The sequence below is a fragment of the Peromyscus maniculatus genome, chromosome 11, assembly GCF_049852395.1.
Source record: "Peromyscus maniculatus bairdii isolate BWxNUB_F1_BW_parent chromosome 11, HU_Pman_BW_mat_3.1, whole genome shotgun sequence".
Lineage (NCBI taxonomy): Eukaryota > Metazoa > Chordata > Mammalia > Rodentia > Cricetidae > Peromyscus > Peromyscus maniculatus.
In genome coordinates this window covers 16801201-16821869 of record NC_134862.1, presented here as the reverse complement: position 1 = coordinate 16821869, position 20669 = coordinate 16801201, and the positions used below count along the sequence as shown (strand labels likewise).

General features: G+C 39.6%; 1 protein-coding gene across 1 annotated transcript in view; it reads right to left on the bottom strand.

The window, feature by feature from the left end:
* LOC102912016 (contactin-associated protein like 5-1) overlaps positions 1-20669 on the bottom strand; it is a 922425-nt gene that overhangs the window by 59799 nt on the left and 841957 nt on the right. Inside the window, exons 20-21 of the mRNA XM_076547187.1 lie at positions 9814-9944; positions 3691-3775 (exon numbers count right to left, since the gene is read on the bottom strand). Coding sequence (XP_076403302.1) covers positions 3691-3775; positions 9814-9944 — 216 coding nt within the window. The remainder of the gene's footprint in view (positions 1-3690; positions 3776-9813; positions 9945-20669) is intronic.

The window sequence follows — 20669 nt, the reverse complement described above, 5'->3', positions numbered from 1 at the left end:
GACAAGAAAAACCAGAAGAATGTAAACAAATTATAGTTTAGGAATAAGCAATGTGGTCACTGGGGACTTGGAAAGAAGAAAAAAATAAGCAAGAAGAAGTGTAGGAGAGAGCAATGAGGGTGAGTATGAGCCAATTATAAAATCATGAAAGGATTAATAAAATAAACTACTATATAGCATAGCACTAACATTAACAGCATTTATTCTGAAAAACTTTAACAAAAGCTTTAATGTCATTGAGCTTCAGAATTCAAATTTATACTCCTGTTATATCCAGGAATGAAAATAATGAGAGACTGAAATTATCCTAATCAGTGTCTCCATGTAACACCTGGTAGAAAAAGTCTGACTGTTATCAGGAGGGAAATGCTCCATTTTCCATGCTTCAGGTTCTCAGATAACAGTTCCAACTAAATATGTAAGTATGTGTTTGTGCATGTGTGTGTCAGCACATGGATGAGCACACATTCCTGCACACTCACACACAGTATACACAGAATAAGAAGTTGCTGGAGGAAAGATTTATAAAACAGCTAGTTACAGAATCGGGTCCTCAGAGAGTCAGGAGGTGGGACCAGCAGAGAGAGAGTGTTTGATAACAGTTATCCACATGCTTTACAAACAGATGTAAACCAAGAAGAAATAAGCAAGGACAACAGGTTTTTTTTTAATTAACAGTTTCATTGGCCAAACCATAGAATTTTAATTTAAAAAATGAAAACATTATCAAAAAAATGGTTTACATATTATGTTAATTGTAGTTAAGCACACTTGAAGGAATTAAAAAATCACAAGATTAAAAGTAAGTAAAAACTGGTTCCAAAGTGGCTCTGTGGCTGAAGTCCTTGCCGTGCAAACCTGATAAACCTGAATTTAGTTTGGTTTGCTGCACCAAGCACTCAATGGCATGCACCCACAGTCACCTCCCCTCCCCCCTCACACACAAACACACACACAGACAAAGCCATGGGCAAAAACAAGAGGGTCTTATATGCTTAGAATTTATACTGTTTTGACAGCAGTCAACGTTTTTAAAATATGTGAGGGTGAAATTAGAAAGTCCAAGGTTGACCGAATTCAGATCTCAAAGAGTTGAATATAGAATGTGAAAGAATCAATAGTTGATATGCCTAGAATCTGAGAATTAGTGAATAAAGATGAATTCTGTATGTGACTAGATACAAAGATATATAGGAACTAATTAATAGACTCAGGAAGTATAAAAATATTAAATAGAAAACTTTAATAAGAAATGTACAACCAGACACATACAAATAAATGCACAACATCAACCCACACGCCAAATTTTTTATGCTTAAGAACATACCATCAAAGCAGCTCTGTTTGCTGGTTTGGCCGAAGTAAGAACTTCCAAAAGTAGAACCAACTAACAAGAGATTTCAAGAGCAGGAGACTACTAAGTAGGTGTGTACTCATTGATAAATTTTGCATTTCAAATCAGATCATATAAAGGATAACAATGATTGTCATGTGCATTTGTGATTTCTACAGTGTGATCTCTCCTCATGCAGACAGTTGCAGGTTCCCATCATAAATCGTGGATGCAGAGCTGGGAAAGCTGTGCATTGGTAGCAGTCATGAACCAGTGCTTCTGCCTCTATACCCAGAGTGCACTTGAGCTCTCTCTCTCTCTCTCTCTCTCTCTCTCTCTCTCTCTCTCTCTCTCTCTCTCTCTCTCTCTCTCTCTCTCTCTCCTTCACCTCCCATCTGAAATATAACACCCTTCAACTGTCTAGCAAAATGATCTTCTAAGACTCAAGGTGAGATAAATACCTTGCTTCAGATAAAAGTTTATAATTCAGGGACTTTAAGACAGAAAAAATATATATCAAAAAGATTTGGCTCAGAAAGGGGAAAAATGACATTTTTTACAAAGCAGAAATGTTTAAGATACAGAGAACAGGAAGTTAAAACTCACCAGGGCCACATTAATGAACCAGAATAAACAGCTTCAGAAGCAGCATTTTTATTATGACAGTATTATTATTGGGCTTATGGGGGGTGGGGTAAGAAATAAGCCCATTCAGAAATCATTCCTATTGATTGATTCATCTGTCTGTCACCTTGTGAAACTGAAATAGACATTTTCTAGACTTATTGTGCATTCACATTATGTTCTGGAGATGTCATATTCTTAACGAATCTAGAAGACTGGAGAAACAGAGGATCATTGTCCTATCAAAGCTGCTCCACTGTTAGAGAAACACATTTTCTGCAGCCATTGTTCAGAGAATGTCTTCTTTGCCTTGTAAATCTATATTCTGTATGAGTTAGAACAGATTCTAGTTGGGGATTAGTAGGTAAACAAGAGCACCCCTACATTTCCCACAAAGACCCTCAGAGTTTGTGAGAAGCCATTCAAAAAGGTGCTATCAAGACTCAGAATTGAGGGCTGCAAAACTTTCATAAGAAAGTGATTTCTTATGTTGTCCATTCCTGCTTAAGATACCCAAAGTTGTAAATGATTTCTAAACTGTACTGTGACCAACACAGCCACAGAGAACCTGAGAGAGTCACAAAAATAGCTGACTCAGTAGGAAATAAGGCTGCAGGTAGGAGTCCAAATGTACAAGTGATTTTAAAATCTGAAAAAGACTTGCACTTACTAATTTGTAAAGCACAGATCTCCAGATTATATAGATAGATAAAACACAAAAATTTGAGCTAGAGAGATGATAGCTTCTTGAAAGTCTGAGTTTCAATCCTCAGAACCAAAGTAAAGCCAGACTTAGTAGTCCAGGTATCTGAAATTCCAGTGCTCTTATGGATGATAGGAGAAGATAGAATCCTGGAAGCTCATAAACCAGGATGCTCTCCATTTGTGCACAAAGCACAGAAAGAAAGATCCTATCTCAAACAAGGTTGTTGATCTCTAAAAGCATCCCGTGCCACATGCTTGCCCACAGTCACACATGTGAATGTGCACACACCACACATTGTACATGTATGCATGTGCAATACTTAAAATTAGCTGTGTGTTCTACACAAGGTAATACATGAGGCTAAAAAATGGAAAAATGAATTAAAAGGAAAGGTTGACCAAATTGTGACCAAAGCAACAGCCTATTATCTACATTGTTGTAAACAAAATATATTAAAGGTCTAAACGTCATTGTTAAAAATTGGATATTGTTTAAAATATCCTATTCTTCAGGAAAGTATGAAAAGTTCAGTGCTGTACAGGCAAACATTTTCAAACAGAAAGTGAAAATTCACAAAACCTGTATGAGAACAAAATGGGAACCAACTCTTCTAATGGAGATTTCAATCCTTATCCTGCTACTCAGCTTCCTACTTCATCCCTTTAGTTTAAAACTAAGGAAATTCAAGTAAAATGTTGACTTTCTGAAAAAATAATTAATAAATGTAAATTTTAAATTAAAATATTTTTCTTTACCTTTCTGCCCGATTGCTGACACTTAACCAACAAAATAATTACCACAAATAACTAACCATTAACAACGAACTAACCAAACAATAAAGCAGATATATATGACATTCTGCATGACTGCCATATGTGTGTGTCAGTATATCCTCTTTCAAAACCTGTATGGAGACTACAGATGGAGGTAATGTCTGCAGCAGTGAATTGCTGACCACACCAACAAAGACTGCTAATTTATTAATTTTAACAACATTCATTGAAAAGTATAAGACAGAGAAACAGACCTGTGACTTTGCCTAGAGTAAGTGACCTTGCTGTCCTGAACTCAGCTTCTGGGGAGAAGTTATAGCTGAAGAGTTGTTGGTCCACCTGTAGGAAAACAAAATAAAGCCATCAACCCGGGTTTTCAGAAGGCATAAGGCAATCTCTTTTGTAAACAGCTTACATTCTTACACAGGATAGATTCTTCTTAGGGTTTTTTTCCCAGGAGAGATTCAAAATGTCCCACAAGCTGTTTCACAATGTACATAAAGTACCCTTTCTTTCTTCCTTGTAAAACAAGGTCTTTGACATGCTTACATTCCCTCAGAGACCCCCACAGACAGGCCTATTGTCAAGTATTTTCTCCCCACTGAGAATTTTTCACCAAATTCTTCACTGAAAACAAGTAAACAGAGATGCCCATCTGGCACCTGCTGTGGCACATTAGATGGGACCCAGCAGTACTGCACATTTTACTTCTTCCTCCCCTCTTATTTTTGAAGCCAACACAATTTTCTCTTCCTCCCTAACCCTGACCTGTTTTCCGGTATGGACTGCAGAGCTTGCTCTTCATGGAACATAGTTGGGTAAGCACTTGAGGAAAGCTGCACATATTGCTGCCACTGCCAGAGCTGGCTGATCACATCCCACTGGCAGGCTCAGCAGAAGTCACCGCCGGGTGCTCCAGGCCTTGATTTCGAGGGTCCTCCCTTAGCCATCACCTTCATACACTGCTGGTTCTGGTTTGCTCCCCTCCTCTTTCTCCTTCCTGGGCTGCACCACCAATCTATCTCCATTTTTCTCAATCTACAGAGCCAACAGATTCCTCCAATCTCTATTATTTGGGGAAGAATATATATACATGTATATGGCCATAAAAGCCAGGGGACAACCCCAGGTGCCATTCTTCAGGTGCCTTCCACTTTTTGGCTGAGACAGGCTCTCTCTTTGGCCCAGAACTTCATCAATAGGCTAGGCTTCCTGTCTAGCCAGCTCTCAGGGACCACCTTGTCTCTCTCAACATCACAGGATTACAAGCATGTGTTTGTCATCTCTCCTCGATTGCTACAATGCTTCTGGGATCTGAACTCAGATCCTCAGGCTGACAAGGCAAATGCTTTCTTTACTAAAAAAGAAATTAGTAATTTAGTAAAAATTAGTACCAATCTCAACTCTGAACATACAAATGATTCTATCCTCATCATTTTCTACAGCATATGCTAGAAATGAAGACAAACAGTAATACAGCAAGGTGAGTGAGTTTGCTCTGCTTGGGGAAAATCAAATGGATCAGGACTAATATCTAATCCTTCCATTCAGTGCCTTCATTCACAACTCTCTTTCTATATATATCCATTAAGAGTTACTCTCTTCAGGAACCTCCTGACCTTGTCATTTATCCAAGACTTTAGTACAAACTATGACCCATGGTGTGTGATTTAACTCTATATCACTGTTTTGTGAATTAAACTATAATTTCTTTTTTAGTAAAGAATATATGAAATGTGACACAGATGCATACTTCCAAATGCCTTTCTCCTTACAATGCTATGACATAGTTTAACCTAGTGACAGAGAAGTCACAAAGATGAATAAGTCAAGCCACATATTAGTATTTTAACAGCTGTCCATGGCCATGTTGTTTCTGGACTTGGGATCTCTCTTCTTGTCTTCAAATAACCGGGTTTGTCTATCTGTCCTTTAAAAGGCAATTTGAACAGCTAAATTAAAATTATGGGAAAAGCCAGGAGTCTTGTGATTTGGTGGCTAAGTGTCCTTTCCCTCTGACAGGTAGGCAGCATTCCTGAAATGTTCCTTACTGGCCAACCAGGAAATAAGGATCTACCAGGGGCCTGCTTTTTGTTGTTGTTGTGCTTGTTTGTTTACACTAAACAGCTTTTTACAAATGATGAAAAAGAAATATAGATTGGATTGAGAGGGTGTAAGGATGGTCCAGAAGACAAACCTGCTGTCTTTCTGAGACAATAAACAGACTTAAGGATCAAAACGTAAAGTTTCTGCTCTAGTTTTTTTTTTTTTTCCCTGCTCTCTTCAGCACTTTGCAAGCAGCAAGTGGCTGCTTAGTATTGACTGTAAATTGATTGGTGAAAATTACGTAGACAGAGAAGGAAAACACATACATCTTATTGCTCTCTCTGTGTTCTACTTCCTTTTTTCATTTGTGAAGAGCACAGAAAATATAAAGGTACTAAAAATGTTCATATGTAAAACGCTCTACCGAACACACCCCAGTTTTCCATCAGGACTTCATTAAAAGTCTAAACAAACACAGCTTGGGGGCACAGATAGCTCAATCAGTGAAGTGTTTGCCACAAGAGTCCAAGGACCTGAGTTTGGTCCGTAAAACCCCTGTAAAATGTCAGGTGGGGTGGCACGTGTTTGTAATCCCATAACTTGGGAAGAAGGGTCAGGGAGATCTCTTGAGCTCATGGGAGAGCCAACCTAACCTCCTCTGTGATTTCTATACCAATGAGAGTCCTTGTATCAAAAAACTGAAGAGAACTGCCCCTTCTCAGGAATGAGACTTGATGTTGACCTCTGACCTATACATGGAACTCCCACGGACTATACAAGCAGGAAGCTATCATTACAAAAAAAAAAAAAAATTCCTACCATTTACCAGTTCAGCAGCTGCTCTCCCCACCCAATTCAAATGTGCTCAAAGGTGTGACCCCTTCCTCATTTCAGGAATATTGTAACCGATAAGAGGTTAATTTCTAATGGTATGGGAATTATTTGTGTCATATATCCAACAATTATTCCTGAACTTCCATCTAATTAGACTAACTAATAGTCATCCTTACTTTCTCCCACAGGCCACATTAAAATGGTCTCCAATGCTGCATCCTGGCACCCCTGAAATTCTCTCCATAGCTCCCCCTGGAGCATGTTTCAAGGGACATAGAATCTTCCTGACTGATTTTTACCTTATCGCTGCTAAATATATCTTCCCATACAGGATGATAAGGAGTTCTAAAAGGGAGACTCCAAACTGTGTACTCCTAAGCTTAAACCCTAAACTTACCCCACCTGTCTTAGTTTAAGAATGAACTTGACACAGCGCAGAGTCACCTGGAAAAGTCTTAATGAGAAATTTTCTACATTGGATTGACCTGTGGACATGTATGTAAGGAATTATCTTAAGTTAATTGATGTGAGAAGACCTAGCCCACTGTGGGCAGCACCATTCTTTAGTAAGGGAGTCCTAAACTCTATGAGAGTAGAGAAATCAAGATGGACACAAGCAAACAAGTGATCATATATACATTAATTTCTCTCTGCTCTTGGATGTTGAAGGGAACTAGTTGTTCTAACTTCCTGTTGCCTTGACATCGCTCTTATGGTGGACAGTAACCTGGAATTATGAGTGGAAAATAAACCCCTTCTGACTGAAGTTGAGTTTTGTCAGGATATTTAACACAGCAACAGCCATGAAACTAGAACATCTCCTGTTTTCCACAAGGTCAAATCAAATCCCCTGCAGCCATGTGGAAGCCATCCACTTAGTTCATAAATGTTCACCTAACACCTGCTGCCAGGGACTGCTTGGTAAGGAGCTAGCTCTGCAGAAATAAATGCAAACCAACTTCATGTTTTCATCAAACTCACATTCTAGACGAGGGTTACAGAACATAAAGTAAATAAATAAACTCTATTTATTCCATGTCAGATAGCATGAGTTCCAAAGAAAAAACAATAAAATAAGTCAAGGGTAATGAGCACTGCATAGAAAAATCAAGGGAACAGATTGGAGGTCATCAGGGGAGGTCTGGATAAAGCTAGACATTGATTTATTGGGAAATGCATAGTATTCAAAAGTACAAGATTAAATGAGATAAGCCATCACATAACTATAGCTACAAAGCCACAGGAGTCTAAGAGAGTCATGTGAGTACCAATGTGTAGGAGAGATAACAGAGGACCCACAAAGAGACAGCAGTGATCAACTGATAGGGGAGAAGAAACATCAGAGAGGAGTGGAACTATTCAAAACATATGCAAGTCAAGTCCCAAAGGGTGGGAATAATCTCCATATTGGATGTCAGGAATATGACAGGTAAGGAAAAGGCTGGCATGCTACCATGTTGTGTAGCACCTTCCTCCATTGGAGGAAAGCTTGGGTGCAGGGACCATGGAGTTGGCCTGGTCTAGCTGCTTTGAGAGGCATGCATCACAGGCTTTTGGGGTTAGAGTCAGTGACTCCTGGGGCACTGTGTGCCTTTCAGTTCCTGAGAAACTAATGCACTCCCTCAGGCAGTAAAGCCTTCAGGCCATTTTGTGTTTGTATTTTCCCTTAGAAGTCAAGAAAGCATGAAAGCTTAAGAGGACAATTGGTATTAGACATCAATCTTGTGTACCCTGTACAGCTTGGAAATGTCATTGTATCTTGGCAACAACTGTATTGATCCTGGCAATTGCTACTATATCCTCTTTCTGATAAGGGTATAAAAGTCAAACTTTTCTCAATAAAATTGTCTGTGCCTCAGTCTTGCTCTGGCCCCTCCAAACCCAAGTCTGATTTTATGCCTTGACAAGCCATATCAGGTGACCTTGGCTCAGTAAGGAAGTGCGGCACTTACACCAGGGGAAGCGGAACAGTACATCCTACCAGGAAGCTCATTAGGCTTGGTAAGTAAATGAGTCAAAGGCTTCAGGAAGTCCCTGAAACTGACCAGATACACTGGGGCTAGGTTCTTAGCTCCCCAAACTGACTTGCTTGAAAGAAGAATTTTCCTACCTATTAATCTGCATGTCAGGTTTCCTCAGGTTGCCACCTATGCTGGAGTGGATTGTAGTGATGTATCTGTTTTTAAATTACATTTGCTCTGTAACCCCTCAACTATTCTCCCATTAGTAATCTCAATAAATCTAAAAATTCTCCTGTTAGTAATCTCACTGGCTCACTAATTTGGGTTTAGTGGCATCCTTATATTGGTTTGCTGTTTGTTCTCTATATGGAGTGAGTAGACATTTGTTCATGCCTCCCAGAAATATTTCACACACCACTATACCACTGGGATTTTTGATGCATTACATAGGCTGTGCTTCAGGGTGCTAACTGGTGGAGCTGGAAAGGTGGTAAAAAGGATAGAAGACAGGAGGATGTTGGAGGTATACTTGTGAGAGGGTCATGAGATCTGACTGACAGGTAGTAGGACAGGTCTTAGAGTGCTGAGATATTGAGCCCAGGTATGGGAGGGAGAGAGTTCACAAGCCCCCAGATCCAGGTAAGAGGAGCTAGGGTAGGAGTAGATAGGCTAATGAGAATGTGTGATGGCTCTTCTAAAGTATTCATTGTTCACAGAGGAAGACAGCAACTCATCTTCTGAGAGGGCAGATGTCTTTGTACCTGTTGTTGACCAGCAAAGAAAAGGGCATTTTAAGTGATAAATGATAAATGGGGAGAACACATATGAATGGATTAAACTCACCTATGCAAATTGGTGATTGCTTATCTGATGAACATTCTCTCTTTAGGTTTTAATCAAAGAAGGGTCATCTAGGTTTGGCTGGACTTTATTGGGATCTGCCCTACCATGCCTTTGGCTCTATATAGAGTCACTAATCTTTCAGAGAAGACTATCACACTCTGTTTTCTCTGAAAGCTATGTCTGTGCTCATATGAACTGTCTAAGAACCTTCTCTACCCAGTCAGCCTTCCTTGTCTTCAAGACCCAGTTTGCACTAGGAAGGAAGTAGTGATGTAGAGGAGACCCATGCCTTCCTGAGGGCCTCCACATCACCTGTTCCCTCCTCTGTACCCACCTGTACTCTATGCCCACTTCCTTAACCATCTTCTGTACTTTCCTCTCTGCATGAATCCCTTCATAACTCAATCTGGTTAAGACAGGATTAAACTTGAGCACAACCAGAATTGACAGTGCTTCCTCTTCCTCTCCAGTAGTTTGTGATGGATTAGCTCTAGTTGGGGATTCACAAATTTGTGCTCCCAGGTGTTTCCTGGGTGATGACAGTGCCAGTGAGAAGAAGAAGCATGGCTCGGGGCTGAACTGGTGTCCAGGGCAACTCTACACTACAGTATGTGCCTGGGCTCAGGAGCTCAGACATGTTTGATGGAGAAGCCTTGGCATGTAGGCTGAGTGGAAAGATGAGACATGAAATACCTGAATGGAAAGCTCTGGCCCCTCTCGGCTAATCTTCACCTGATGCACCCTTCTGTTGGCCAAGTTCTCTGTGCTGATGGTGAACACATGACTTTCTTCCATGTTTAGCCGATAGCGAACTTGTAAACTTCCTTGAAAGCAAAGAAGTGGGGAAGGATTAGAACTAAGAATAACAAGCACAACACAGAAAGATGTGATTAAATTGTTCATGAATTGGTCATTTTGTTTCTGTTTCCTGAGTCTCAACGACTCAGTATTAAACTTTTGTAAAATCAATATGTTCATCAGAGTTGAAATACAAACTTCTGAATATAGCTACTAAGAAAAGTGAGTGTGTCTCTATATTGATCTTGTTGTTGTTTTCTATATGTGCCATTTTAAATTAAAATTCTAGTTTGAGATCAGCATGGTGGTGTAGACTTGTAATTTCAGCACTTTGGAGGCTGAGACAGGAGAATCAGGGTTACAGGCCAGCTGGACTACAGAGTAACCCTGCCTCAAAAAGACAACTAGAAGAAAGAATAGGGAGAGAGGGGAGGAAAGAAAGGAGAAGAGAGAAGGAAGGGGGAAAGGGAAGAGAGGAAGTCAGAGGTCCACTTTGACAAGCACACCCACAGACCTGTTTTGTAATTGGAATGTGAGATCATGAGCATGACTTGATTATTCTCATGACATGATTCTCTCAAAATAGCCTTCCTCCTTCTGAGCTTCAGAAAGTAGAAACCTACCCTTTCCAACCCACTGATGTATAATACAATGTTTCAGTTTAAGTGTGGTCTGACTAAGGTGTGGTGACCAACCTAATCCTTCATGGCCCCTTGGGAAATTCAAATTTACTAGGAGAGTGTTTTTCAAGCGACTGTTCACTATCCATGAGCTCAGGAATTCAATCTGCTGAATCTCAACCTCAGAGGTTACAAAATGGATGGAAACTAAAGGGATTTAAGAGAGTCTGGAAACACATATGAAGAAGGTAGAGAAGAGGGTTGAGGGGTTGAGGACGACAAACCATTGCAGCATAAGCAGAATGGCTACTTCAGGGTGAACATTCTTTGTCAACTTGAAAGCTATTCTACATGAAAAAGTGCCATGGCAGGCAAACATTCACTGGCTTCTTTATCTCAGGCATGTCTTCCCATTTCACCTCTCCAACATGGCTAGTGAGTGGCCCAGGTTGCTCTGTCTACTCTGAGGATTCACGTGTACTATACAGTTGGACTCTTCCTCAGACACCAGAAGCTCTCTCCTTGAGTACACAAGAGAGCACACCATGCTGAGAACAGAGTACAGTATCATACTCTGAGAGACATTAAGGAGAAAATACATTTACTCAAATTTGGGCCAATTATGATTCTGGTCCATCCCTTCACATCCGCCCATTTCTGTGACCTGCCTCGACCGACTCATTTTTCCCATTGCTGACAATCATAGGAAAACAACAGGGATTGTGTTGAAGATGGATATTCTTAGTCATCATGCCAGTGTTTGAATCCTCTTTTTCCTTTCTCTGCTTCTTTCTGTGTTTGTTAATATTCATTGTCTCTCTCTCTCCCCTAGGGTTCTCTATCACCACAGTCCTCCCTCAGGCCTACACAATGGTAAACACTTTAGGTTTACAGTCCCAGAGGTAGCAAACTGTCACAGGGAATGCACTGTCAATATAACAAACTAAAGAACTGGCTAAGTGCCAGGTCAGAAGTGCATTGAGAGCAATGCATCATACTGCATTTATCTCCCACTTGGTCTCATTTTTCTCTCTAGCCTACATTAGCAGTGCTGTGCATAAATGGGATACTTCCTCTGCATGAATATGGGCAGAGATTTTCTGTTTACAATAGGGAAATTAAAAATAAAAGTGATTTTTGAGATGCAGTTATCATCTCCTCTCTAAATATGTTCCTGAAATAAGCATTTGTAACAGAATGCACTCTGGTCACCAGCAAGTGCCTCATAAAATTTTAGTGGGTTCTTTTAATGTTAATACACTCAAATTTTATCTATCTTCTTTTTTCCTCCATTTTTATACCTTTGAGCCAAATCTATACCTTTATTCCCCTCTGTGTGTGAGAACCCCACAAAGTTATCATCAATACTACTTAGAAAAGTAATAGTGAGGTCTGTTGAGATGTCTCAGCAGGTAATGGTGTTTGACTACCTGCGTTCCATTCCTGGGTCCCACAAGGACAGAATTGACTCTCAAAAGTTGTTTTCTGACTTCTATATACATGGCATGGCACAATGAACACTCATACAGAAACACACAATGAATATATTAATATGATAAAAAGTATTTAATTAAAAATAATAGTACAAAACTTATACTAAAAACAAACAAAACCCTAGAACTAAACATCATGGTGAGAATCCTTCTTCGAAAGAATCACATTCTAAATAATAACCTCGTCAAACTGGACAGAATTACATTGCTTGCCTTACTAAGGAGATTCACCATGATTGAGTTCCTGCCTTCCATGTTCATCTAGAAAGTTCTTTCCTTTTTTTCTATTAATTTTATAGATATAAAAAAAATGAAAGTTTTGGAAATTGAAGAACTTCTTAAAATATTTACTTAATAATTTTTAGAGTCAGGTGTAGCATCTATGTCTTAGTTGTTTCAACACTCATGAGTTTTCTTTAGAATGCAACAGTCCTGAATAATCAGCCATCCCTTTCCAGAGGGGCCTTCAGTGAGGAGAAGTTTTCACATTAGGCTCCTTCCTCCTTGTCCTTCAGAACTCATCATGATGTTTCCATTGGGAAACTACCTAGATTCTTTAAGCTCATAGACCTGTCTATCTTCATCTCAGCATACACTATGGCATATTGATTATAATCTGCAGATTCTGTAGAGGTCAGAACATAGTTTTGGGGTGTGTGTGTGTGTGTGTGTGTGTGTGTGTGTGTGTGTGTGTGTGTGTTGCTTATTTGTATGTATATGTAGTGTGCATATAACCCACTGTGAATATCCATTTGTGCACTGGTATAGGCTAAAGGTCTAGACTAAGAGTCTTCCTTGGTTTAGCTCTACCTACTTTTTGCCTTAAAAAGATGCTAGCCATTGTGTTAAATTCCCAGTCTAATCCAGTGGGATTTAATCTTAACTAAGTATATCAGTTCATATTCTATTTCCAAATGTCATTCTGAATTCTGTAAAGATGTTAAACTGGCTAGGAGAGTTTAAAAATTAGATTTACTATCAGTATAATTAAATATTTTTGGTTAGTGAATTTTGCTTCAGGATCTGTCATAACTATTATTTTCATCCTTTTTTATTCAGTCATTGAAGTTATTGAAACTAAGGTTGTAGCTCAGTGATGGAGTACTGTGGTTAACACTCACAAGGCCATGTGATCCCTGGCATGCCAAAAAACAGCAACCACAACAGAAAAAGCAAAATCACATGTGTATTATTATTTTATATCAAATTCAAATAGAAGGGAATTAAAATCTGTGAAACTAATCTTAACATGTGAACATTAGTCATTTTGTAGAGCTCTTCCCTTACAGTTAATTATGACTTACATTACAATTTAAGTTTCATCATGCTTACCTCCTTTTAGATCCCACCATAAAAACACAAAGTGTGGTTTAGAAGCCTTCGGATCAATTCATACAATAATGCCACTCTGGTTTCACAAAACAGACCAGAAAAAATACACCTACCTTGAGAAACTACATAAGCCCATTCTTAAGCTAAACCCATTTTCCAGGGCTTGTATTCACACTGGCTTATACAAAGTGATGGTTGAATGCAGTGATATAGTTACAAAAATCTAGAAGACCCATAAATTCTTTAAGAAAACTGCATAGATTGGAAGAACTACTATCATAAAATGTTCATACTGCTCAAGGCAAATTACAGATTGACTAAAATATGTATCAAAATTCCAGTCACAATATTTAATAAAATAGACTCCTAAATTTATATGGAACTGAAAAGACCCTAAAGGATAAAAAGAATTTTGAGAAGCAAAAACAACACAAAAAACCCTAAGGAGTAAACAGAATTTTGAGAAACAAAAACAAAACCATCATGGATGTGAAATAATATGGAAAAAATCAATAGTATTTACAAGAGAATGGTACTGGCATAGAATTAGACATCTAGATCTATGTAACATAATAAAGAGCTCATAGCTAAACATACACACACAAAGAAAAATACCCAATGATTAAAATATTTTTTGTTTTTTTCTTGAGCATTTCATAAATGTATTCTGATCATGCCCACCCCACACTGACTCTTATAACTCTTCCCAGACTAAGTCTTGACAAATCTCAAAGAACACATAAAGTGATATGAACTGCCTCTTTAGTAAATAATGATGAACTAATGAAGCTCCCACAAAAGAACAAAATGAGATATTTTTTGGAACACATTCAGAAGCTGACCTAGAACATATTAAAAGCTAAACTTTATGATCTAAAACTAATAAACTCCTAGAGAAAAAAAATGAAAAACATTTCTTAAAACTATAAATTCAAAATTAAAGTTTATAATAGTCAGAAGATATGGTGGACTGCATCAAATGGATATGCTTCTTGGCTTCCTAGGTCCAGGGCCAGCCAGATGGTCAGCTATGACAGTCACTGCTGAGCAAGCCTTATGAGTTCAAGCTCCAGAACCCACAGGGGAAGGAGAGAACAGACTCCTGAATGCTGTCCTCTCATTGCTCAAGTTCATATTGGCACAGGCACTTACACTTAATACATACTTCATGGACCCACATATACACAAATAATACATGAATTGAATATCATTTTTAAAGCTCATGTACAGTATACAGAACAACCAATATAAGAAAATGGTGACCAACAGAACCAGAAAAAAAACCCCACCTCAAAACAGATTATATAGCAAAGAGTCTACAAACATCCAAATACATAAAGATTTTACTACTCAGCGGCCATACAAAACACACAATCTGGATGAAATGGACACATCCTGAATGGATATTTTCAAGGAAAACACACACTGTCTAAAGGGAATAAACAGTATTCAACGAGATGGCAGTGGTGGCTCACGCTTTAATCCCAGCACATGTGAGGCAGAGGCAGGAGGATCACTGTGAGTTTGATGCCAGCCTGGTCTAGAGTGAGTTCCAGGACAGCTAGTGATGTTGCACAGAGAAACCCTGTCTGGAAAAAAAAAAAAACAGAAAACCCAAAAATGTTCAACCCTCATCAAAAAGTGTGAATTTAAACCATACTGAGATATAGTCTTACACTCACTGGCACAGGCATTACTTAAATGACAAGAGATCACAAAAGTTTGCAAGACAATGAAGAAAGAGGAACTCCTACAGACTATGCATGAAATATGCATCATATAGCTTTTTGGAAAATAAGGTGGGTGCTTGTGTATTAGTGTTTAAAATATGGGTGTGATGAGTTGGCTCAGTCAATAAAGGCGCTTGCTGCTAAGGTAGAAGAACTGAGTTTGATCCCCAGGAAACAGATGGTAGATAGAGAAACTGATTCATCCAAGTTGTCCTCTGACTTCGGCATGTGCACTGTCATAGCATGTGCAAACAAACACACACACACACACACACACACACACACACACACACACACATCAAATAAATACACAAAAATAAATGTATTGAAAATTGTTTGAATGGAGCTACCATGTGATTCAGCTATCTAATATATTATATTTTATATATTATATATTCATATGTTATACATATAAAATGGGAATAAAATGAAGACTCCAAAGAGATACCTGCCTCTCACATGCTTTTCTGCATGAGAGACATACTCCAAATATTCAGCTAAGCCCTTGCCCTTGAAGTCTGCCAAGGCATGACTGAAGGAAATGTGGCTTATGTATACAGTATCTTGTAGAAAAAGGACAACTTTCCATTTGTCACATGGATGTGCCTGGGTGCATTCTGAGAAGTGGAACAGTCCAGACACAGAAAGACTGCACAGGTTCTCACTAACACTGGACTCTGAAAATCTCGATCCCATAGGCTCGCTGAAGAGAGAGGCGGTAAGTACAAGCTGAGACAGAGATGAAGATCAAAGAGCCCATCCCTCCAGCTATAGGAAGAAGAAGAACAAGTTTTGGGGAGATAATACATTTGTAGCTGGACATGGAACTGTTAATTTTCTATACATATATTTAATCATCAAAAATAATTAACTACAACAATAAAAGCACCTCTAATTTGAGTACACAGCCAAATTTCCCAAGGAAGTTTTTTTTCTATAAACTCATAACCTGATAATATGATGAAAATCTTATAAATCTCCCTTAATGACAATTAGGATTTCAGCTCTAGGCACCGCCACTCACCCACTAGAATAAAATGAATACAAAGGCACAAACACCTCTCTCCATTTGTGTGTGGTTTCTATGTGGATAAAAGTTCCAAAAGGGAGGGTGACAGTCATTAGGAAGCCTAACTAAGCACTGGATTGGTATCTACAGACATGGTGTCCATGGGAACAGGGACAGTATGCTGAGGTAAACTGTAGTATTATCAAAGGATTGTACTACTTTGAGGCCAGGAACCAAGAAATGTCCCTATCTTACCATGGCCTAGCCACACTCCCTGTGGACAAGGATATTGTGTCTCTCATACAATGATAAAGGAAGATAACAACTCTTTTTCTTCCCTCTTTTTAAATTAACTAAACTCATTCTTTTTTTATATCCTAACTGCAGTTTCCCCCAACTCTTCTCCTTGTATTCCTTCCCCCCACCTTCCCTTCCTCTCCTCACCTCCACCATGAGACCACTCCTCCTCTGTTTCTGTTCAGAAAGGGGCAGGCCTCCCATGGGTATCAACAAAGCATGGCACATCAAGTTCAGGTAAGACTAAGCTCCTCCCCACGTAGTAAGGCTTGGTAAGGAACTCAGTATGAGGAATAGGTTCCCCAAACCTGCCAAAGCATCAGGGACAGGCCCTGCTCCCACTGTCAGGAGTCCCACAATTAGACCAAGCTATACAACTGTCACACATATGTAGAGGGACTAGGTCGGTCCCATGCAGGCTCCTTAACTGTCACTCCAGTGTCTGTGAGCGCCTAGGAACCCAGGTTATGGAACTGTTCATTTAACTGCATCACTTATTACAGAATCATACTGTATTTCCTCTGCACACACTGAATATTTGTCTACTTAAAGAAGTAAGATGGGGAACAGGAATGATGCCTTAGCACTTACAAGCATGTGCTGCTTTCACAGAGCACCCAAGCTCAGTTCCCAGCACCCTTGTGAGGCAGCTCACAGCTGCCTGTAACTCTGGTTCCAGGAACCGAATGGTCTTTTCTGGCCTCTGAAGGCCCCTGCACATATATGCACACACACACAAACAAACACACACACACACACACACACACACACACACACACACACACACACACACACATATACACACACACATGCACACATACACATGCACACATGCACACACACACACTATTTAAATATAAAGAAATCTATGCCGGGCGGTGGTGGTGCACGCCTTTAATCCCAGCACTCAGGAGGCAGAGGCAGGCGGATCTCTGTGAGTTCGAGGCCAACCTGGGCTACCAAGTGAGTTCCAGGAAAGGTGCAAAGCTACACAGAGAAACCCTGTCTCGAAAAACAAAAAAAAAAAAAGAAATCTTTAAACATACAGTGAGATTACTCTGCTTTAAAAAAAAAACTAATAATTTGAAGCTTATTGTCAAAGCTGTAGTGTGTGGAAATAATAGTCACCTTTGGAGCGAAGGTAAATATTAAGGTTATTTCACACAATTTCTATCTTGCATCAGGGAAGAGCAGGTTAGTTGGAAGAAAATCAGTCACCTAAGAGCTCTTTGAGAATTTCTCCTGAATTAGTAACTTCAATGCTCTAAGCTTCCTTCATCCACTCTGCTCTTATGGCTTCCTTGGGCTCAATTTATTCCTTATTCAAAACAACCTTGAAAATCCTTAGAGGAAGTCATAAGCAGAGCCAAGGCCTCCAGCGAATTCAGTGGATGGGCTCGGGTTTACTTCATTCAGCCGTACTCTAAGCACTTTAATAAGAAACAATTATCTTCTTCTATTTCACTGCTTCTGTTTACGCTAGCACAAAATATACCATAACCTGTCCCACCTTTAGCTCAAAACGTGTTTGCATAGACCCAAGTCCCATTACTGCAACTAAATGCAGAGCAGTTGCCACTTCCCTGTGGCACCCCATTCCTAGTTATTCCTTATGTCCTGGTTCGCAGAATAGGAGGCTTTCCTGAATGGCAGGAAGATATGCTGAATGATAAAATTAAGAGTTTCTTTAATTTTAATTTCTCCCTTGATAAATAATAGGTTGTAACTGTTGATTTGACACAATCTGAAATGATCTAGAAAGAGAGTCTTAATGGAAGAATTCTCTAGATCAGCTTAGCCTGAAGGTAGTTCTTGGAGAGTGGGCTGTCTTCACTTTTAATTGATGTTGGAGGACCCAGCCCACTTTGAGTGACACTATTTCTGAGGCAGGGGACCCTGAACTGTATGCATAGGAGAGGAAAAAACAAGCAAGAAAGGAAGCATGCAGGACTGCAGACATCTATTTCTCTCTGTTCTTGACTGTGGATACAATGGGAATAGCTTCCCTCACTTGTCTCTACAGTGATGGGCTGTAATGTAGAACTGTATGCTGCATAAGCCCCTTTCTCCCATATGTTGCTTTCTGCCCGGGTATTTTATCACAGAAACAGAAATGGAACTAGAACAGGTGTGAACAAATCCAATTCAGCTCTCTGCTTCACATCTGCTCTCAGCTCAGTCTTCACCACATGGATATGAGACATGGTGCCATGGGAGAGACTTGGTGATCCTTTATGTGCTTAGAGATCACACTAAGCTACTAAAGATATGTGTTTCTTTCTTTGGAGACCAAATTAGAATTCACTTCCATTAAAAGAAAAACATTTCTCCCATTTCCTTATGATTTATGTGATTTGAAGGCAGCAGTCATTAGGACTCAATGCAGTAATCACTCTTTGAAGTAGTCCCAATGAGGCAGCTTTGTGAATTTCACATTAAGCTTTATGATCCCCTTTCTTTTGACTATAGACACTCTTCATAACAACACTTAAAACTTTAAAATATTTGGCAGTAACATCACTCATGTGTGTCTTTGAGTAATCTTTGTTTCAATGGCCACAGACAGTGATCGAAAGAAGGAATACTGGGTGACCATCTGAGGCTTGTTTCCTCCTTGGTGGAATGCTGCTCAGATGTCCTATTCTCTCTCACAAGGAACTTTCTCCTGTGTTCTTATCTCTCTTTGGTCTCGTGCAGGGTTCAGCATGTGCAGGCCATCTATTGACATGTTCCATTCAAGGTGGACATCCCTCTGCACGCACAGTATACAAGAACCAGCTAATAAGCAAGGCACCAGGGAGCCATGGAGAGCTACAGCAGTCATTACAAGGTGGTCAAAAGAAATATTATAAGGAAGATGATCCAGGTCTGGACAAGGAAATCATCAAAGATGTTTCAGAGTAAAAAAATTCTGAGTTGGTGTCTGGATGACCATGTAAAATTTAGCCATAGGGGGCTGAGAAAAAGATTTAGTCTATAATATACTTGCTAGAAAAGCATGATAACATTTTTTCTTTTATTTACAGCATCAGTGTAAAATCTGGGCACAAGGCACATACCTGCAACCTCAGTGCTAGATGAAGTGGAGACATGTGGATCCCTAGATAGCTGGCCAAGCAGCCTACCCACTCAAAGAGTTTCAATTTATGATAGACCCTGTCTAAGAAAATAAGCATGTGGAAAGGCATAGAGGAAGACACAGACTTCCACTACTGACCTCCAAATCCATACACACATGTGCACATAAACACAAGCATGTACACAAGTATAGCACACACCAACACACATACACAACCAAGCACACACAAGAAATAGAACTAGAATGTTTTATTAGAGGAAAGAATATGTAAAAATCATCGAAATAGGGATACTTAGCAACAGTTAAGTGGATAAGAGCACTTGTGCAAGCATGGGGACCTGAGTTTGAAACCCCAGCACTCACATAAAATCTGAGTATGGCAATAATTGCATATAATCAAAGCACAGAAAGACAGATCTTGGGAGGTCTCTTCAGTCAGCTTAGAGTTCAGTGAGAGACCCTGTATCAAGGGATTAAGGTAGAAAGTAGAAGATAGAGACCCTGTATCAAGGGATTAAGGTAGAAAGTAGAAGAGAAAAACATCAAATGTCTATCTTCTGCATGTGTGAGTACGAGTGAGTATAAACACACACACACACACACACACACACACACACACACACACACACACTTCCCCCCCAACAACAACCCATTTGCAAATAACTCTTTAATTGGTGCTGGAAAAGGGATCATGTCTGGCTTAGATGGAAGGGATGTCAAGATCTCACCTCTGTCTTGGCCACCATTGTCGTATTCATCACACTGAGTTTGAATCTCTGAAGAGTTTTGATTCAGGAAAGTTGGAGCTGCAGCTGTGCAGTGTCATAGAAGAATGATTTACACACAACTGCCTTTTCTAATCAGAAGCCTGTAGTTTTACACAGAGGGATGAGGAACTTCTCTTTTATCTTTCCATAAGAGCTTGATTGAAAATTAAACAAAAGCAAAGAGAGAAAGGAAGGAAGGAAGGAAGGAAGGAAGGAAGGAAGGAAGGAAGGAAGGAAGGAAGGAAGGAAGGAAGGAAGGAAGGAAGGACAAAGCTGGAGCTATGGAAAGAAGGCAGGGATATTTGTGTGTTCAGATGCTGGGTAGGGGTGTATGTGAGGACTAACTGGAAGACAATGCCTAGCACAAATTTGGGGTCTGAAATAAAACTGACCTGAGGGAAGCTATTACCTCAAACTATGAACT